Source organism: Sminthopsis crassicaudata, chromosome 3 (assembly GCF_048593235.1).
Source record: "Sminthopsis crassicaudata isolate SCR6 chromosome 3, ASM4859323v1, whole genome shotgun sequence".
In the NCBI taxonomy this organism is placed as follows: domain Eukaryota; kingdom Metazoa; phylum Chordata; class Mammalia; order Dasyuromorphia; family Dasyuridae; genus Sminthopsis; species Sminthopsis crassicaudata.
Window position 1 is genome coordinate 210,438,924 of NC_133619.1, and position 21,736 is coordinate 210,460,659.

At 34.1% G+C, this 21,736-nt stretch overlaps 2 protein-coding genes across 5 annotated transcripts in view; one reads left to right on the forward strand and one right to left on the reverse strand.

Moving 5' to 3' along the window:
- Positions 1 to 21,736, reverse strand: part of LOC141560987 (uncharacterized) — a 423,935-nt gene that overhangs the window by 144,551 nt on the left and 257,648 nt on the right. The window lies entirely within an intron of this gene.
- LOC141560986 (ADP-ribosylation factor-like protein 13B) overlaps positions 10,578 to 21,736 on the forward strand; it is a 102,509-nt gene continuing 91,350 nt past the window's right edge. For 3 of the 4 annotated variants that reach the window (XM_074299857.1, XM_074299858.1, XM_074299856.1), the window contains exons 1-3: positions 10,578 to 10,778; positions 14,287 to 14,357; positions 17,902 to 18,151. In XM_074299857.1, coding sequence (XP_074155958.1) covers positions 10,726 to 10,778; positions 14,287 to 14,357; positions 17,902 to 18,151 — 374 coding nt within the window. In that variant the 5' untranslated portion in view covers positions 10,578 to 10,725. Of the gene's footprint in view, positions 10,779 to 10,900; positions 11,017 to 14,286; positions 14,358 to 17,901; positions 18,152 to 21,736 lie in introns of all 4 variants that reach the window. The other variant, XM_074299859.1, reaches the window with a different exon arrangement.

Sequence of the window (21,736 nt, forward strand, 5' to 3'; positions counted from 1 at the left end):
CCAAAGAAATTATGCCAGATTGCATGCTAGACTACTTATCACTCTATCTTCCATAATCTCATCAACAGGATCTATCTGTTGGGGGAAAGATATAACTTTGGATAAGAACATCATACAGGGAAAGGGAAGAAGGAGGAAAGAGTCAGCTTGTCTCTCCCCCACCCCCAGTAGTTATTTTAAAAATTTATATAGCTTCCTATCATTTTCCCCTGCCCCCAACTTATTTTTGGACTGCATGGCCCTTATATTCTTTTTTGTTTGTTTGTTTAAATTTTATTTATTTATAAAATTTTTTTGACATTATATATGCACGAGTAATTTTTTTTTATAACATTATCCCTTGCATTCATTTTTCCAAATTATCCCCTCCCTCCCTCCACCCCCTCCCCCTGATGGCAGGTAATCCCATACATTTTACATGTGTTACAATATTACCTAGATACAATACATGTGTCTAAATACCATTTTCTTGTTGCACATTACATATTAGATTCCAAAGGTATAAGTAACCTGGGTAGAGAGAGAGTAGTTCTGACAGTTTACATTCACTTCCCAGTGTTCCTTCTCTGGGTGTGGTTGTCTCTGTCCATCATTGATCAACTGGAAGTGAGTTGGATCTTCTCCATGTTGAAGATATCCACCTCCATCAGAATACATCTTCATACAACACTGAAGTGTACAGCGATCTTCTGGTTCTATTCATTTCACTCAGCATCAGTTGATGTAAGTCTCTCCAAGCCTCTCTGTATTCCTCCTGCTGGTCATGTCTTACAGAGCAATAATATTCCATAACCTTCTTATACCATAATTTACCCAACCATTCTCCAATTGATGGACATGCATTCATCTTCCAGTTTCTGGCCGCTACGAAAAGAGCTGTCACAAACATTTTGGCACATACAGGTCCCTTTCCCCTCCTCAGTATTTCTTTGGGATGTAAGCCCAATAGCAGCAATGCTGGATCTTTGGTATGCACAGTTTGATACCTTTTTGGGCATAGTTCCAAATTGCTCTCCAGAATGGTTGGATTCTTTCACAACTCCACCAACAATGTATTAGTGTCCCAGTTTTCTCACATCCCCTCCAACATTCATCATTATTTGTTCCTGTCATCTTAGCCAATCTGACAGGTGTATAGTGGTATCTCAGAGTTGTCTTAATTTGCATTTCTCTGATCAGTAGTGATTTGGAACACTCTTTCATATGAGAGGATATAATTTCAATATCCTCATCTGAGAATTGTCTGTTCATATCCTTTGACCATTTAACAATTGGAGAATGGTTAGATTTCTTATAAATTAGGGTCAGTTCTCTACATATTTTGGAAATAAGACCTTTATCAGAACCTTTAACTGTAAAAATATTTTCCCAATTTGTTACTTCCCTTCTAATCTTATTTGCATTAGTATTGTTTGTACAGAAACTTTTTAGTTTGATGTAATCAAAATCTTCTATTTTGTGATCAATAATGAACTCTAGTTCTCCTCTGGTCATAAATTCCTTCCTCCTCCACAGGTCTGAGAGGTAGACTATTCTCTGTTCCTCTCATCTATTTATGATCTCATTCTTTATGCCTAAATCATTGATCCATTTTGATCTTATTTTGGTATATGGTGTTAAGTGTGGATCCATATCTAAGTTCTGCCATACTAATTTCCAGTTTTCCCAACATGGCCCATATATTCTGAGAAAAAATGATGCAGCTCTAAGTATTCATACTCTAATTCAGCATATTATGCGTTAAATAGACTCTCAGTATTAATCTAAGAATCTAGACACCATTCACTTCATTATTTCCATAACAACAATAACAACAAAAGTATTGCAAGTTGCATACAACTAACTTTTAAATATGATGATACTAGAAGAGTCACTTCAATGCCATTCAAGAAAATTTAATTAAGGATATATATCTTGTGCAATAGAATATTCTAAATGCAAAGAATGGTAAAATGAAAATTCACGTCATTCTTAAGAAAACTTACAAATCTAATCAGAAGAGAAGAGATACAGAAATAATCATAATGCAAGCTATATAACACTCAGTAAGGTCAAATTGATGGAAATGAAAGTAGTCATGGGGCAGTGACTGAGATCAAAAAAGTCTTCATGAAATAGAAAGAATTTGGTTAGGTATGGAGGAAGTGGAATATCTATGAATATTCACAGAGATAAAAAAGAGCAAAAGATGTTAAGAGATAGTAACAACCATTGGTGGCCTGAACTGTATGGTGGAAAAGCTGTAAAAATAGCTAATCAGAATTAAGGATTATAAAACTAACATATAAAAATGTCCACAGCTTATTTCCTTTGAGATAAGGGACACTGGCTGTGTCAGTTTTCCCTGCGTTTTCAATCCCCATCATAAGAGTAACTTTCCTTTTACAAATTATGTAAAAATCACTTTAGGATACAATGAGTTTACATTTTTAAATATTTTAAATTTAAATCTTTTTAAAGTGGTAATTTTCTGATAATCTATATGGTTTAGCAGGAAATAATATAATAGATAATTCAAAATGGCATATAAAAATAGCAACAAAACCAAATGATAATAACATAGAATTTTATGAAATATATTGTGAACCCATGTGATTGAAAGAGTACTGTGCCCTAAACAGAAATAAGTTGAAAAGAAGGCTAAGTGAGAAGACAGTTGTGTCTATTTTGTACATTTTCAGTCTGAGACATCTGTGGGACTTCCGGTTTGAAAATATCCATTATAACATTGATGACAGGGAACTAGAACTCAAGAGATTCTTGATATTTATATCTGAAAGCAATCTGTATAAAAATAATTAAATTCATTGAGGCTTATGAAGTTCCTAAGAGAGAGTACAAAAAGGGAAGAGGGTCCAGGACAAAGCTATTCTGTTTTGAAGGCAGGATTCAAATTCATCTTTCTAGACCCCAAATTAAGGTTCTTTCAAAATGTTTAATCTTTATAACAAATGTACTCTGCAATTCCTGAATCATCTACCAGAACACTAACTTGTAAGGTCAAAATTCCAACATGGTCTATTTAAACAAGTTACTGATACCCTGAAAATAGGATGCAGGTAAAAGGAAAAGCTATTCACTAGTGACCTTCATGTCATGTTTGTGAAATATAGGTTTCTAATGATTAGTATTCATTACAGCCCAACCAGACTCCTTGCCACTGCTGTTATGATTCCCAACACTTGTCATATTTTGCTTAAGGTAAAAATCCCCTCCCCTCATTCTCTTCACTGTCCTTCTAGTCTCTCTTATCCTTCTTATAATTCCTGCTCTGGAAACAGTAACCAAAGAAACACAATCTCTCCTGGAAAGAAAATGGTCTAGGACCATAGCTATCTTTATGGAATCTTCCCTTACCAAAACTTGCTCTCCTATATTTTCTTTTTCTTTTTTTTTTGCTGAGGCAGTTGGGATTAAGTGACTTGCCCAGGGTCACACAGCTAGGAAGTCTTAAATGTCTGAGGCCAGATTTGAACTCAAGTCCTCCTGACTTCAAGGCTGGCGCTCTATCCACTGCTATCACCTAGCCACCCCACTTGCTCTCCTATATTCACCACTTCTCAATATGTTATTTTCTTATTTGAATGTAAGCTTCTTGAGGGCAGAATGTAGAACCAGAACTTTGGAGAAGTATACTTGAAACAAGGTGTTAACTCAGTGGAATTGATAAGATGATAGCTATCTAGTTTAGCATGTGAGTTCTCTAGTTCAGTATGATTGATTTAATCAAGGTGTTAAAACAAGGTGTTAACTCAGTGGAATTGATAAGATGATAGCTATCTAGTTTAGCATATGAGTTCTCTAGTTCAGTATGATTGATTTAATCAAGGTGTTAAAACAAGGTGTTAAGTCAGTGGAATTAAGATAATAATTTTCTAGTTTACTGTACTTAGTACTTGAGTATAGTTCTACAAGTTGACACCTATTCTACAAAATTGACACCTATGATGATGTATTTAGAGTATGTAAGAGCTAAGAGATCTGAGAAGAAGACAGAATTGAAGATAAAGACCCTCGTGGTTGCTCTCCTGTCTCCTGCATTCCTCCACTGAAACCAAACCCCATTCTGGAGGACCTCCAGGAAGCTAGCCCGGCCTTAGGCAAAGGAGACAGACTGTGAAGGAGATAATAACAGACTGTGAAGGAGGTAATATAGGTTTATTCCTGACTATTCTCATGGTGATTATTCTGCTGAAAACAAAGCTGGTCCCGAGACCTCCAGAAAGCTAAACAGACTATTATAGCATATATATGCTTCTTATATTTGTCAACTTAGGACTTTGCAAAGTGGCAGTCAGGAAGAAGAGATTAATGTTGTTTTATTTTTTTATTTTATTTTTTTTGAATATTAATTCAAAATAAATTATAACAATTTCCTATAGAAATTTAACCAGTGTAAATCAACTGCCACAAAAAGTAAACAAAAAGGGGCTGAAAACTTGACCCATCTCTCCTTTTTTGTCCCTTTGGATTTAACACTTATTTGAAGGAAATTAAAAACAGCAAAGATAGCATCTTGTAAGGAAAGCAAAATATTAACTGTTGTGCCACACTTCCTTTTTATTGTCCTGCCTTAGTTTTCCTAATGGCCCTGCCTCAGTTTCCCTAACTTGTTCTACTTCAGTTTCTTGAATTGTTCTGCCTCAATCCCCCTGGATGCAATCCCTGCTTTCTTTATCATTAGGACTGAGATAATTAGGACTATGGAGAACTGACATTCCAAAAGATAAAACTCCAGTTGTCCTGTTTGACCTAATTGACATTGTCTACTCCTATCTCTTCAAACTTCCTGGCTCTAGTTTGACTACCCAATTTGTAAGAATTTATGTTCTTACCCTCCAACCTGTCAGAACCAGATTGATGGTCTGTTTCTTGGAAATTCCCACTCTCAGTGTTCTGACTTCGCTTCTGCCTTGGCCTAACCAACTTTAGAGCCACATTCCCTGCTGGATATTTTGAGACACCAGCCCTGGGGACAACATACCCCCAGAACAATCTTTCCCTCTCAAAATATTAAAAACTCTCTAATCTCTATCTTCCCTCAGTTTCTCTGGAATTACATAACTACTTTTAATTACATTCTAGTTTTCTCTCTTAATCATCAATCATGTTGACAATTACAGTTTATTTCAGAGTAATAATAGTCATATTTTTACATTTACATAATCCCTTTTGTAAATAGTTCAAAGCACTTTATTTACATTGTCTCAAAAAAGTTTTCATTAAATAATTTAAGTGAAAAAATAAAGTGGTAAATATCCATATTTCCATTTTCCTGATGAAATAATTCCTTGTAATAGTTTTCAGTAACAACCAAATTAAATTTATGGGAAGAAATATCATTTTTACAAAACACATGCTCATATGCATGATACCGTACACTCTTTTCTTTTTTTGATCTGGGGGAAAAAAGCAATCTACAATCCCCCTTTGTGAATGCTAATGTCATCAAAATGTTCAGTGATGTAAACCTTACTTGGAGGGCCCACTTTGACTGGGCCCATCCCAAGAACTAAAGACTTTTTTTTTTTTTTGGGGGGGGGGCTGGGGTTAAGTGACTTGCCCAGGGTCACACAGCTAGTAAGTGTTAAGTGTCTGGTGCTCTATCCACTTCACCACCTAGCTGCCTCTGAACTAAAGACTTTTGATGAGTATTCATTTGCAGGATCATTGTACTGAGCTCCATAGTAAGATTTGGAGAACACAATCCAAAATTCAACGGTTTTTTAATCACCGGGACTCTGTTTTTCAGGGTTAAAAGTCTTTATGCATTAAAACAATGGAATTTACATGCTTCCCAAGTTATTTTTCTTCCTATCTTGTGTAGGGAGAATAAGCTTAACAGCTCCAGCTCAGATTGTCTGCCTTTCACTAAGTACCTGCTTTATGAAGAGACTGTAGTTTGATGTTTTTAATAGACCCACACTCTCTGGGGTGTAAAGGCTACCTGGGTTTCTTTTTCACCCATCTTTTTGTTCTTAAACACAACTAATTGTTAGAAGAAGCATTGATAAAGTATAAGGCTTTTTATCCTAGTTGAGAACTATTCATTAAAAAAAGCTTTGGTTGTTACTTTATTGATGTAGTCATTCAATTCTCCCCAGATCAGAAAATATCTCTGGCTGCTACTGTTTGGTTCACTTTATGGTAATACATGAATCTAGAAAACTAATTTTCTTTAGGGGTATGGAGCTGGACCCAGATTGGGAAGGTTCTGCTCTTAATTACAATTTAGTTTTAAGCTTCGTTTATTAATGATGACTAAGAAATGTAAAATTTGCAAAGTATTTTTGATACATTATCTCACTGGGGCTTGTTCAAGGAGCTCAAATATCAGTGACAATATTTATGGATGGAATCTGTGCTTCTAACAATATAGAAAACTTACTCTATAGAAAATCATTCCACCATCACAAATTCCCAAATTTTTAAAGATTTAGTAGATGAGAAATTCTGGGGAGTTGTATAAGATGCATTGAGATTAAAAGACTTGTCCAAGGTTACATGGATAATAAGGGTCAGAGGCAGGATTTGAACCCGTTTTTCTGAATTGTAATCCAGGACTATCCCAGATTCTTACCATAGCAAATGACCTCTTTAGAGAGGAAATTACATATTTGATCATACACTATAATATCTCTAATATATGGCATGTTCTTCTGAAGGAATTCAAGGCCATGGGTACAAAGTCTAGTGACATGGATGGACACGGGAATGTAGTTTTATAGCAGACTTGATCATTCCCCTTCCCATATTTTACAATTGGGGAGACTGAGGCAAAGAGACATATTACTCCCTTCATTGAATCTATTAGCTCCCTATAACTTTTAGGACAAAATAAACCTACCCTGTTTAGATTTTAAAGACCTTTCCTGGCCTGCAACTATCTTTATCTTTCCAGTCTCACTGTTCATAACTCCCTTTTCTGCATTCTGTAAGGGTCTGAAGAAGAAGTTCATACAGTGCAATAAGCAAGGACAAAGCCTGAGATCATCAGATGTGGTTTTCTGTGACCAGCACAGACAAATCTGTGAGCAGAAGCTCTGCTCACATGGAGATCGTGTCATCAACGGGAGGCATCTCCTTCTCTAATTTGCTATATGTATGACCTCATAGACTCTATATAAGCAGTGGGGACCAGGGAGTAGATGGAGTTTTACAAGGAGTTCTTCAGGAGTTCACTAGGAGTGAGCAGGAAGTCAGCTAGGGCAAAATGTGAACATGTGGAATAAAGACCTTGAACTTGCATGAAGCTGTCCTCGGGTGCTCTGTTAAACATTAGAGCCACTGCTCAGTGAGCTGGTGGCCAGAGATCTCTGAAGACCTGCATTGAGGTAAGATTGGTAAAAAGCCACTGTGAGAGATAGTGGCCAGAGATTTTTCTGAAGGCCTAGGAATTAGGAGTGACTGGTAGTGGTAGTTTCTGGATGAAACTAAAACATTCTGTGATAAATTGAACTTCTCTTGATTCTCCACTCCACCTCCCATCTCTTTGCTTTTCTATTACCTGTCTCAGGAATCACACAGCTGGTTAGCATCTGAAGCCACAAGTGATTCAGGGTTCTATTCACTCTGCCTTTGCCTGTTACCTTTACCAGTGTTAAAAAAAAAAAAAAAAAAGAATGAAATGATAAACATAAGTATTTCAGAAAAAGGTGTATAAAAAGTCAAGGCATATTATCCTACTATTTTTTTAAACCATGTAATATCTATAAAAGCTCTATGTAGATGAGTCATTAAGAGTTATTTCAATTCAAGAAAATTTTAATAAGCCCATTTCCTCAGGTATAATGAATGAAACAACTCTTTACTTGCAAATAACTTGAGGGAGACAAGTACAAATAAAAGTATACATAGAATAAATATAGATATGATAAATTTAAAGATATACAAAGAAATAAAGTACAAAGTAGTCAAAGAGTGAGGGCACAATCTATTGAGCTCAGAAAAGGCTCCATGAAGAAGGTGATGATTGAACTGAGTCTCAAAGGAAGAGAGGGATTGTGTGAAGTAGAAATTAAGATGGAGCATATTCCATGCATAGGAGACAAATTGTACAAAAGCAAAGAGATGGAGGTGGAGGGTTGTTGGTAAGGAATCAACAGAAGTCCAGTTATCACAGAATACAGAAAAGGGAGTTCAGGACAGAGAGACTGGAATGATAGTTGTAGGTCAGTGAAGATCTTTACAAGCTAAACAGGGCAGTTTTATTTTATCCTAAAAGTTACAGTAATTCACTAGATTCAATGAAGTAGGGGAGTGATATGTTCACTCCCCTCACAGGGAGACTATTGATATTACCATTTATTATCAAAATAAGAGGTGATGAGGACTTGTGCTTATGAAAGGATAAGCAGAGAGAATAGAAGGGAGGAGATGCTAGAGGTGCTACAGAGGTAGTAACTGTAAGATTAAGAAATTTACTGGATATTTGGTGTGAGAGAGGGAAATGTTGATGGCAATACTATGACTATGAACCTGGGAATTTGAAGCATGGTCAACTTGTCAGTCAACAAGTACTTATTAGGCTCCAAATATGTGCCAGATACTGTGCTAGGAATAGAAAGAAAATCAAAAAACACTTCCTCTCAAAAAACTCATAGTGAAATAGAGAGGACAACATGAAAACAATACTCTGCCAAAAGGATATTCACAGAATAAACTGGAGAGAGTGTCAAAGAGTAGACAGTAAGATTAAAGAGTACTGGGGAAAGTTGTTTACTGAGGTTTGGATTATAGTTGAGACTATAAGGAGGGCAGGGAAAAAGTAGACAGAAATGAGGGAAATGCCTAAAGGTAGTATAGAGTTTCAGTTTTGAAGAACAGAAAAGAGACCAGTGCTATTGGAGGTAAGAAAAGTGGAAAAGTAATAATAGGTCAGGTTGATGAGGAGTAAACTGAGGGTATAAACCGAGATGGGCCAGTTCCTTTCAGGATGTCTAATAATCTCTCTCCTTCCAAAGTCCCAAAGGGCGGGTCCTTTAGCAAATGAATTTCACTACTCAAGGCTGTGTAGAAACAAAGTCTTTATTGATTAGAATGGAAACACTGGAGAGTCGGTGGGCAAAATGGCTACAAGGTACAAGGCCAATTTTGCAAAGAATACATTTTTGAGGACTCCCTTTTATACAAAAGCACAATCATTCAGATGCAGTGATGTAAGGAGGTTCCAGGGAGTGATGTAAATAAGATAAGGATTCTCTTGTTATCTTTTGGGTACAGACAGAAGTCTCTTCCCCAAAAAGGAATTTCCTGCTGGCATTTGGTCTGTTTGAGCAGATTAGAATGGGGGGCTGTAAAACCCCAACCAGCTCAGATAGCCCAAACTAGTTTGACCAGATCTTGTATCAAAGGTCCAAGTCCCAAAGGAAGTTGGAGATATCAAGGGGCTACCGCCCCCATCAAGGTTATAAAGGACTTTAAAGGATTTTTATATTTGATTTTATAGCAAATGGAGAACCACTACAGTTTACTGTCTAGGGTTTGATATGGTCAGACCTGTGTACTTTTCATATATAATCAACTGTGGCCCTGAGGGAAAACAGGAAAAGTCCTCTTGCATGAAGCTGAGACTGGAAGAAAGCCAGGAAAACCAGAAGACAAATACAAATAAAATTATTATATTGTTAAAAAAAAATGTGATGTGTTTGATTTACTCTCTTCCCCAGTCAGGAAGCCCCTATCATCAGATCACTTCCTGACTATCTGGGAAGACTGTTTTATTAACTCTCATTATTCATCCAACTCTGAGTCTCTTTAAACATCCTTTTGAGCTATTGATTAGCAAAGCTTCATGCAGATACATTCCATCTGGCTCTTGCTCCCTCTCTCTTGATTTCCTGTCTTTACTTCTCTGGTCTCTTTGAAAAATCTCCAAGGGAATATTTCCTTTATAAAAGATCAGTTTATGTTGAAGATCTTTCTAAGTTCTCTTCAGGACCGAGCCCTCTATAAGTACTCTCTCTTTCCCTCACAATACCTTCTCTTTATTGGGGGCTATTCTCTATACTCTAGCTAACTCTGATCAGTCTAACCTGCCTTATCAATGGTTTACTCCCACCTCTAAATATTTCCTTTCTCCTGGTTATTTTTAAGTTCCCCCTGGAAACCTGACTTTTTTCTTGTTATCTACTTTATTTCATATTTGCACTCCTGGTGTCTATTTATCCTCCTAATTTATTGGATAATTGGTGTCTATTTTCCCTCCTAATTTTGTCGGTAACCTGTTTCCCCAAATAAATCTATATTTTGCCAAAGAAAATGGCCATTGTGAATTTGTCACATTGCTAGCCAGACCACATCAAAAGGGATTTGGAGAAATAATAGACTAAGACAGTAATAAGAGTGAAAGAATAAAATCTGTTTGGCCTAGATAGGCTTAGCTTACACAACAGAAGCTCTAAGGACAGGAAATCTCCCCTAGCTGGACTGCACATTCCCCTCCTCCACCCCCTTCCCCTAAACTGTGTTCTTTCCTCTCTTTCAGCCAATCAGAAGTCTGTTGCCCAGGTGACTGTGGCAACCATTGTGGGCGGAACTTTGGAAGGCCTATTAATAGTGGTGTTTGGAATGAATCCTGGTCTGGGAGTTGGCTACCGGATTTGACTGCTTTTTCATCCTTTGTCTTTTCGAACTCCTCTTCCCCATCCATCTTTTCCCTTGACTTTTGTTTTCTTTCCCTTACCCCCCCAACCCCCACCCTTTTCCATTTGATTTTGATTGACTATGCTTCTCAAAAGACTCTCTCTCCCTCGGGGCCAAGACTATCAATCTTTGAGGTAGGAAAGAAGGAAAGTGAGGGGTCCCTCCCTATATGGGACCCACGAGGTGCTGTTAAGGGCTGTTAGATGCTCTTTGGGACAAGGGCCCATAACATAGATTTTCTTAAATTCTTTCTCAGGTCGAGATCTTTGATTTCCCACTTTCCCACTTTCTCTTGGGGAAAAACCTAAAGCTGTATTAGGGGGAAACTTAGTTTCTTAAAGAAAAAACAATATGAATTTTGCCAGTCACAAAGTAAGTAAAGCAAACTTTTTTTTCTTTTTTTTAATCTCTCGAAATTGGAATTGTTTGTTAATTTGGAGGTTCTTCCCCTCCAGTGGAAAACTGGAAATTGTAAAGAAAAGAGGCAAAGAGATGGACTAGCTTTTTAATTATTTCTACAATTCTTGCTTTGCTTTGATGTTTTTGTATAACTCCCTGTTAAGCCTACACAGATGTTGTGATGTATTTTGACTAAGGTTACAACTTTTTGTATTCTAGATCAGGTAAAAGATCATGTGAATTAGCTCATCAAAGTTATCAAAAAGAAATATTCCCTAAAGGAAAACTGTAATAGAGATCTTGGGGTAGTTTGCAACTACATATAACATGTCCATTTTCTTTCCACATCATTTTTGGAACCAAGAAGATGGTAAAATATGATAAAAACCTTTTATATTTTGTTTATGTTTTGTATTTACAATCCCAATATTTTTTAAAACTCAATTGCTTCAAACAAAAATTTCCAGTTGAATTGTATTTTATGAAAAGTGATTTTCAAAAGATTTTTATAAATCTTAAGAAAATATACTGTTAAGATTGACCTTTACATTAGTTTAGGATATTTCATTTATATTGCTGTAGTTTTCTAATATATCCCTCCTTTACTTTCCCTCCCATTGAACAGTATAAAGCCAAAAACAAATAAAAAAAAAAAAAGAAAGCACAAGATGATAAATAAGGAAATAGGTTTAAAAGAATTACACACATTTAGCCCATATTAGATTGCTTACTATTATGGGGAGTGGGTAGGTTGGAGTTGGAGGAAAAAAAATTGGAACACAGAAGTTTGGCAAAAATGAATGTTGAAAAATATTTTAACATGTATTTGGAAAAAGAAAATAATATCTTTAAAAATAAAGGAAAAAACCAGAAACATAAAAAAACTAGCCAGCATATCTAAGCTGTTTACTCTATATGCTATGCCCTTTCCACTCCCGTTGCTTTCTATCCCTTCAAAAAAGAGGGGAATATAGGGAGATATTTTTTCTCTTCCAACATTGATGACAATTGCTTTTTAAAGACTATAATTTTGTAAATTAAATTAGATTGATTTCTGCCCTTTGATGTTTTGGTATGCTGTAGTTTAAGATTTTTATAACTTCTGATTTGATTTAATGGGCTTTCCTGAGTCTTCATTTTTACAATAGATAACCCAGTTATTTTTCTTTCTTTCTATAAAGGAAAAAAAATCTCACTTGATTTTTTTAAAAAGATGCATAAAGAATAATATTACTATTTTCCCCAGATTTTCCTGAAAGGCACCACACTGTTATCACGAGTCCTTTTGAGAAAAAAGATAAGTTTCTAAAAAAAAGATGTCATTCACATTTGATCATTGTACTATATATACTGCTGTCCTGTGTACAATGTTCTAGTTCTGCACACTTATCTTTGTGTTAGCTCAAGGAAGTCTTTCCAGGTTTTTCTGAAATCATCTTGCTTGTTTTAGTACAAAATTTTAGTATTTTAGTACAAAACTATCCCATATATCACAACTTGTTCAGCCATTCCACAATTGATAGACATCCCTTCAATAGCTACTTCTTTGCCAACATATACATATATTGTACAAATATGTTTTCCCTATTTTTAAAAAATCTCTTTTGGGATATGGACCTTGAAGTGGTACTGCTGGATCAAATGGAATATCATAGTTCCAAATTCCTCTCTCTGGAATGTTTAGATCAGTTCATAACTTAAAACTTGCCTCTATAGCCCACCCAGTGGTTAATGAATAGGTTTCAAGGAATTCATTAACTTCAATGAGGGGAAAGATCTCAAATCAGTTTAACATTTCAATTGTTCCTAAGAATTTCTGGTGTCAGTTTTAGATAAATAAATTTGGATGTGTCAGCCATTTACAAAATCTGGAGACTTTGATTAAGTAGCTAATTAAGTAGCTAATACTAATTATCTATGTTAAGCTTTTTGTACTACCTCCTACTGATATATAATATAGACTATAGAGTCAATATCTTTTTTTTTTTTTTTTTTGGGTATCTCCACCTACTAACAGAGAAAAGCACACTGATAATGATACTCTGTTGTATTATACAACCTATATTATATATCAGAAAAGGAAGTAGCACCTCAGTTGTTTTTTTAAGGAAAGATAGGGATTTTTTTCTTTTTTTTTAATTATTTTTTTTTAGTAAATAGAAATCATTCTTCTCTCCCTCCACTTCTCCACCAATTGAGAACAATAACAACAAGAAATTGTCACAAACATATATAACAAACAAATTTTCATCTTGTCCTTAATATGATTTTCAAATTTATTTCTTCATAGATTGGCATCTATGTACATCACCACTAGAAGGAAGTGTTGTTAATATTTTAAAGCATATATTACAGTAAGATTTACATGTATATATAAACTAAGTATCAAAGATTACAAAAAGATTAGAAAATCAAGGAGTCCTTGGTGGAGAATGAGAAAACTGAGGCACACAGAGGTTATGACTTGTCTGAAGTCACACTAGAAGGTTCTAAGGGCAGATTTTAACTCCAGCTTTCTTGCTATGGGATCAGGAACTCCATCTGCTGTTCCACAGCTCTGATAGCTGATACCAAATAGATAAGAAGAGCCATTCCTAAACAGATGAATGATCAAAGAATGTAAGTTGTTAGAATTAGATCTATGAGATAATCAAAATGAAACTCTTAAGGTTTTTACTTCACACTCATCAGATTATCATAAAAATAATAATTGTTGAAGGGTTTGTGGATAGACAGGCACTCCAATGAGCTTTTTGGTGGAGTTGAGGCTTGTAATAAGTCTGAAAAATAATTTTTCAACATTGACTCTTGCAGATGATCCAAACCAGTTCCAATTGTTCAGTAATGAAGAAAATCAGTTAGTCCCAGAGAGAGAACTATGGGAAATGAGTCTGGTCCACAACATAGCATTCCTACTCTTTCTGTTATTGTTTGCTTGAATTTTGTTTGCTCAGATCACTAAATTAAATCTACCTTACAACCTCAAAGAGGACTAATAGATGAAAAACTTCTATATGATACAAAGATATTTACAAAACTATTGTTGTTGTTTTTTATCTGCCATTTAGATTTATCCCATTATTTCCTACTAATCTTTATAGATAATCAGAAAGTGATTATCATAAAAAATGATTTTGCTTAATGGTGCCATAGAAATAATTTTTTAAAAAAATATAAATTCATTGTATCCTAAAGCTTTATTTTTAAATCCTAAAGTGATTTTTAATGCTAATTTTTTTTAAGGAAAGTTACTCTTCTTATGGTGGGACTTCATAATGCAGGGAAAACCGCCATAGCCCGAGTTGTAAAGGGAGGTAAGCTATTTTTATAATTTATATTTATATTTTAATAATAATTTAATAATTCTAATTAGCTATTTCTAACAAACTAATTTTTTCTTACACTTTAGGCCACCAAATGGTGAAATAATTACCTTCTTTGCTCCTTTTTACCTCTGTGAATATTCACAGATATTCCAATTCCCTTACATCTAACCAAATTCTCTCTCTTCCATTAAGACTTTTACTGTCCCACACCTGATTTCATTCCCATTTGATCTTACTGATTGTTACCTATCTTGCATTATGGTTATTTATGTACGTCTTCACCTCTAACTGGATTTGTAAATTCTTTTAGGAAAGATGCCATTTTTCATTTTAGCATTCTTTTCACCTAGCATATTATATTGCACAAGTTGTATATTTTTAAATTTAATTTCTTTAAAAGGTATTGAAGTGACTCTTCTAGAATCATCATGTTTTAAAAGTTAGTCACTATTTTTGGTGTTATAGAAACAGTGGTATGAATGGTGGAAAGCCTATTTAACATGTAATATACCTGAATTAGAGTATCAATATTTAGAGCTTCATCTTCTATTCTCAGAGAATAAGGGTCCTACAGTCCAAGAATAGGTGAAGGGGGGAAAAGGGTAGAAAGCTGTATAAGATAGTTTTATTTTTAAAGTAACCATTAACTTATCTTGAACCTTAGCATTTTAGGACTAGGGATAAGCTGACTTCTCCTTCCACTCTTCTCTTCCCTTCTATGATGATGGTCTTAACCAAGATTTTATCTTTCCTCCAAGAGATGCACCCTATTGATAAGAATGTGGAAGATAGTGCTGAGTGGTCTATCATAGTGTCTGGAACAGAGATGCTTAATAACATTTATTGAATTGCCAGATAAAAATTTAAATATTTTACTTGTCTGCAGTATAGTTTGTTTTGGAAAACGATGGCATAAAGGAAAGAGCACTGAACTTGGATTAAGGAAATCAGATTTTTAGTCATAGTTTAACCACTGACTCATATCTTTGGATAAGTAACTTTTCTATATTGGTCCTTCATTCTAATTTGTAAACTGAGGGGATTGGACTGAATAATCTCTACAGACGCTTCTGTTTATAAAATTCCATGATTCTGTAAATACTTATTTTCCTTTTATTTTTTTAAAGTGTGTCTTTGGATTCATTTGTAGCTTTCTTGGATATTTCATATTCTGCTGCTGCCCCAGGCATTCTACTTCTAGGGACTATGATATTCCTCTATCCAATAACTGGAGCAAAAGAGTGGGGCAGGCATTTTGAATCTGTGATTAGACAGAGGACAAGAAACAAGAATATAATACTATTAGTATTTAAACATACTAATCACACTTCCCATTCCTTTATGTAGTTATGAACGGGAAAGTAAGCAATTGAATTGAATGAATTCGTATGTAGTGGTGAGATTGGATTTGTGTTAAAATGTTGGGTTTGGAGGGCTGGTGTTACTTTTGTGACAAGAGCTCATTTACCTCTGAATCTCGGTTTTTTCATTTGTAGAATGGTCTTTGTTATAAGGAAAATACTTTGGAAACTTTGAAACATCATATAAATTTAAGCAAAAGAAGCCTTTTAATCCTACCAGAAGTTAACTATTTTTAAAAGTTTATCCTTATTAGTGATAATTGGTAAAATTTAGTAAAAATCCCATATCAGAAAGAGGTAGAAAAATTTAGACATTTTCAATGAAGATTGTTCAGGGTGTCTACTCTTAAAAAAAAAAAAAAAAAAAAAAAAAAGCAATACCTGCTGGGAATTTCCCTTCCATAAGTCATTTATTAACAGTAATTAACAGTAAGCATTTATTTACCACCTACTATGGGCCATACAAAGCTGGAAAAAAGGCGATATCTTTTCTCTCTAGTTTAATGAGGTGGACAACATGAAAACAATCATGTAGAATAAGTAAGATATATTTAGGACTGATTGCAAACAGTACTCAGAGGGAAGTCATAAATCATTTAGAATGATCAGGAAAGTCCACTCAGAGAGGACATGTCTTAAGCTATGACTTGAAAGAAGTCATAGAAGCTGAGAGGTAGATAGAGAGGAGGATGATGTAAGCTTTCTAGAACAAATCTTTTTATATTTCTGTCCCTGGTTTTATTTCTGAATCCATCCTAATTAATATGAAATAACTTACATATCAGGTAAAATCTCCTTATCAGGAGGAGGTAGAAAAATTCAGAGACTTTCAATAAAGATTGTTTAGGGTGTTTACTCCTTTAAAAAAGCAATACCTCCTGGAAGGATCCCTTAAGTAAGCCATCTAGTAAGCATTTGTTAACCACCTACTATGGGCCAGATATTATGCTAAGTGCAAATGATGCAAAGAAGGACAAAATACAGTCTCTTTTCTCTCTAGTTTAATGAGATGGACAACTCGAAAAAATTATGTATAAATATGATATATTTAGGACTGATTGGAAACAGTCATCAGAGGGAAGGCAAAAATTATTTAGAAGGCTCAGGAAAGGACACTCAGATAAGACAGGTTCTTCACAATCACTTGAAAGGAGTCATAGAAGCTGAGAAGCAGAGATGAGGATGGTGTAAACTTTTTAGAACTGATCTTTTTATATTTCTGATCCTGGTATTATTTCTGAATCCATCTATTCTCTAAAAACTCTCTGATGAAGATTTCTTTTTCCTTAGGATCAATGAAAGGCAGTTAGGCATAGTCAATAAACAGTTTTATACTCTCGGGATGACTTGGGTTTACATCACATTCCAGATATTAGCTACTTTTTTGTGACAAAGTCACATAACATTTCTGAGCCTCAGTTTTATTATCTATACAAAGGGATGATGATAATAGCATCTACTCTCAGGATTTCTGTAAAGATCATGTGAACCAAAACACTTATAAACACTTTACAGTCTTTAGATGTTTAGTCATTTCAGTAATATCTGACTTTTTGCATGACCCTATTTGGGGTTTTCTTGGCAAAATTTCTTTCTTCAACTCATTTTTCAGATGAGAGAACTGAAGCCAACAGGGTTAAACAACTTGCCTCAGGTCACCTAGCTAGAAGCTATCTCAGGATGAATTTGAACTCAGGTCTCGCTGAATCTACTTGCCCATTTTTAGTTTTTTATACACAAACAAAAAGCACTGAGTTACTGTGAATATTCTTATTAGGAAGGGAATAAAGTAGAAAGTGTAGCATTTGTATCAATGAATTGTCTAATTTTGTGTGTCCACTCTTTACCAGCAGGGTCTTGATATCATGTATTTCTTTGTATTTCCATAAATTTTTTGTGTTAATGAGTCAATCAGTGAATACTTCTTTATCTGAATATTTCAAATTAATGTAGAGGGGTTAACTAGTTTTCTTCTTATTGAATATTTTGAATTCGAATGTGCATTTTAATACTACTAAACTATCATGAATCTTTAAAAATGTTTAATCATACATTAGTATAAGGTTATAAGATTTTAATTGTTGTTTAATGATTTAACATTAAGTTTAATATTCATTAACAAAAGCATCCCTATCGAACCTTGTGTTTTATTTCTCTTTTCTTTAAAACAGAAAGTTCAACAGATGTGGTACCAACTATGGGAATTTCCCGAATCGATCTAAGACATGAAAATTGTGATGTCACACTTTTTGATCTTGGTGGTGGAAAAAAAACTAGGGAAACCTGGAAATATTATTTTGGAGAATCCTATGGCCTCATCTTTGTTGTAGATTCTAGTAATTTAAATAACATCCAAGCGTCAAAGGAGGCAATATATGAGATAGTAAAACATCCCAGGATGATGGGAAAACCTGTATTGATGTAAGTAACAAATCCAAATAGACAAATTCAAGATAATTAATATGAAAAAGTAAAATAAATTGATTTGTGTTTTGAAATATTGGATGGAGGACCATATTAATTCTATTAATATCACAAAAATAGGTATATAATGTGTTTAACTTTTTTTTTTTTTGCTAACAGTTTTAGTGATATTTCTTGCCCTTCTTTTAAATGTAATTTTCCTAGTATAAAACTTTTTCATGTTGGTTTAGCATATCCTGTACCTGCTCTGATTGTTTATTTTTAAAAATTTTTACAATGTTCTACTAAATTATTAGAACAGAAGAGTGGGACAGGAATTTGGGATCTGTGATTAACTAGAGGATAAGAAACAAAGAATACAGTCTATCCTCAAATGAGAATGGGAAGAGATGCTAATTCGTTTTCCTCTTATTGAATACTTTGAATTCTAATGTGCATTTTAACACTGCACTATCATATGAATCTTTTAAAACTTTTAATCATACCTTTTGTTTTATATCACAATTATTCCTAAATATCCACCTTTCCTGCCAATCCTTGCTATAACAGTTATAAAATTAAGACTAACCAACATCTGAGAGCATATGTGACATTTCACATCCATCAAAACCTTGCCTTGCATTTTGGGGAGATATGTTTAGATTCGCACAACTTTTCTTGTGTAAAGCCAAGTATACCTAACTGTTAGGTCTTTTTCTGCCAATTTTTCACTCAAAAAATAATTCTGTAAATGGTATTTGTGTTTTTTTTCTTTAGGGGTTAAACTAAATTAAACTGAATTAAAACTAATTTGTAACCACTGAAATTTTATTAATAGAGAATAGTGAAATTGGTCTACAATCATACTGAACCCACTTTGCATAGATTTTATGAATAACAATGGCAGTTAAATGAGTTTATTTTTTCATGCTCTCTCTCTATATATATATATACCTATAAATACATACATATATATGTATGTGTGTGTGTTTATCCATGTATCTATCTATATGCTATTTTATTTTTTACTACTCTAAACTCTTAAGTCAGTCCTTCAATACAATGCAAAATAATTCTTATAGTTCATTAATTTACCTACTATTGTTCATTTTGGGGTGATATACTGCAAGTTGTTTTAGTTTAATTCTAAGTTGTGAATTTTTGTACAGTTTAATACAAAGGACATTATAAAATTTTGACAGTGAATTTGCTTCTAAACTTATTTGAATGAGAGAACTATTGAGGCTTAGAAAGAGTAACTAACTTAAAATCATTTAGGAGGTTTGAAACAGATATTAGAGGTTATTTCTCACTGATTCCAAATGTTTTTCTCATGTCTCATGTAATGGTGAATAAAGGAATGTTTGCTCCAAATCACTATATTTGGAATAAAGTACAAGAGAATAACTTGTTCTTTATTCATATAAAATTTATACCTATACATTTTTAATATGTTAAAGTCTAGATGAAATCAATCACATTCTTCACCCTAGAGTTCTCAGCTTCTTAAACTGTGGATTAAAATGACATATGAAGTCTCAAAACCAAATATGGGAGTTGTACAATTATGATTTATTATCAGTAGATGTTTGATTTGTTCACCTACTTTATATAATTTTATATATAACTTATATTTTATATAATTATGTATTATTTTATTTGTGACCCTATTTGGGGTTTTCTTGGCACCATTTTTTCTCCAACACATTTTACAGGTGAAAGGACTGAAGCCAACAGAGTTAAATGACTTGCTTCGGCTTCACCTAACTAAAAGGTGAATGTGGCTGAATTTGAATTCAGATCTCACTAAATCTAGATCTGTCAGTCTTATTGTGCCATCTAAATACCCATTTTTAGTCTTTTATACACAAATTAAAAGCACTGAGTAAGCATGAAAGGTCTTATTAGGAAGGAAGTAAAGTAGAAAGTGTAGCACTTGTAAATTATACATAATTATAATTATATGTATAATTATACATAATTACAATTATATAATTTTATATATAAAAATTTCTCAGGTGAAAAATGAATCTCAAGTAGAAAAAAATTAAGATGCTCTGTTATACTAGACCAATTTAATTATATATTGTTCTTCACACTTGAATCCTTTGTGTTATCTTACTGCAATTACAGCACTGCCAGTTATCAATCCTGGCCATCTGCCTTCTTTTCTTTCTAGACACCATCCTAAATTCTAGGAATACAAATTTAAAAAGAGACAGTCTTTGCCCTTCCAGTGTTTATAGTCTCTTGAGGAAAGAGTAGACAAAAAGTAGCTGACAAGGGGAGAGGGACACAATAAGAAAGTTGGTGGGAGGCACAATATTGCTGGAGTGAAATGTAGCAGAGCAGATGGAAAATGAAATGAGCTAGAAAGTCCTGAAAGGGAGACTTTGGGAGGACAGGCAAGGAGCACTGCCTTCCATTCCAATAGTCAGCGGGGAGAGGTAAGTGAGGATTGGGTGAGAATCAACACCTAATCCTTTTTTTTTTTTTAATTAATTTATAATTATATTTTTGACAGTATATATGCATGAGTAATTTTTTAATAACATTATCCCTTGTATTCATTTTTCCAAATTTTCCCCTCCTTCCCTCTACTCCCTCCCATAGATGACAGGCAATCCCATACATTTTACATATGCTACAGTATAACCTAGATACAACACCTAATTCAATCTCGATAGTAAGAAGATTTCAGATGATGAGCTTATTTTAATATGATGTAACTTCAGTCAAACCAAGCTGATGGAAAAATGATGTGATATTATCTGCTCTCTCTTCTTATGTTGTTCCTACTATAGGTAGGAGGAAATTTTTCTTATTCCCAAACTCAGTCCTTATGTTTGGATTTTGATCCTATCCATTCCAGGAGCTTATTCTGTCTTCTACCTTCAGTCATTGGTGCCTATAATCTCAATAGTTCTATGGCTTAAAAAAGAAAGGAAAGGCCTCCTTTTGCTTTTGTCATTTCTTTAAACTTTTTCCTATTGTTTTTTTTTCTTTTTGTTTCCAAACAACTCTTTTTTTTAAATTTTATTGACTAGTCAATGACTATAGTAATAAAGTGTTTGAGAAATCCAAAGACTCCCGCTTCTGGAATAAGAACTCACTATTTGACAAATAAAAAGCTGGGATAATTGGAAAATAGTATGGCATAAACTAGGCATAGACCAACATCCAACACTATATCTCGATAAACTTGAAATGGGTTCATGATTTAGACATGAAGGATGATAGTATAAACAAATTAGGGAACAAGGTATAGTCTCTCAGATCTATGGGAAAAGGGAAGAATTTATGGCCGTTATGAAATGCACAATGGATACTTTTGATGACATTAAATAAAAAGTGATTTTGCACAGACCAAACCAGTGCCATCAAGAGCACAAGGGAAACAGCTAAAATTTTTACAGCCAGAATTTCTGATAAAGGTCTCATTTCTAAAATATGCAGAGAATTGACTTAAATTTATAAGAGTAAAAGCTATACTCCTGTTGATAAATGGTTAAAGGATTCAAGCAGATCATTTTCAAATGGAGAAATTGAAACCATTTTAAGTCAAATGAAAAAAAAATGTTCTAAATCACTATTGATCAAAGA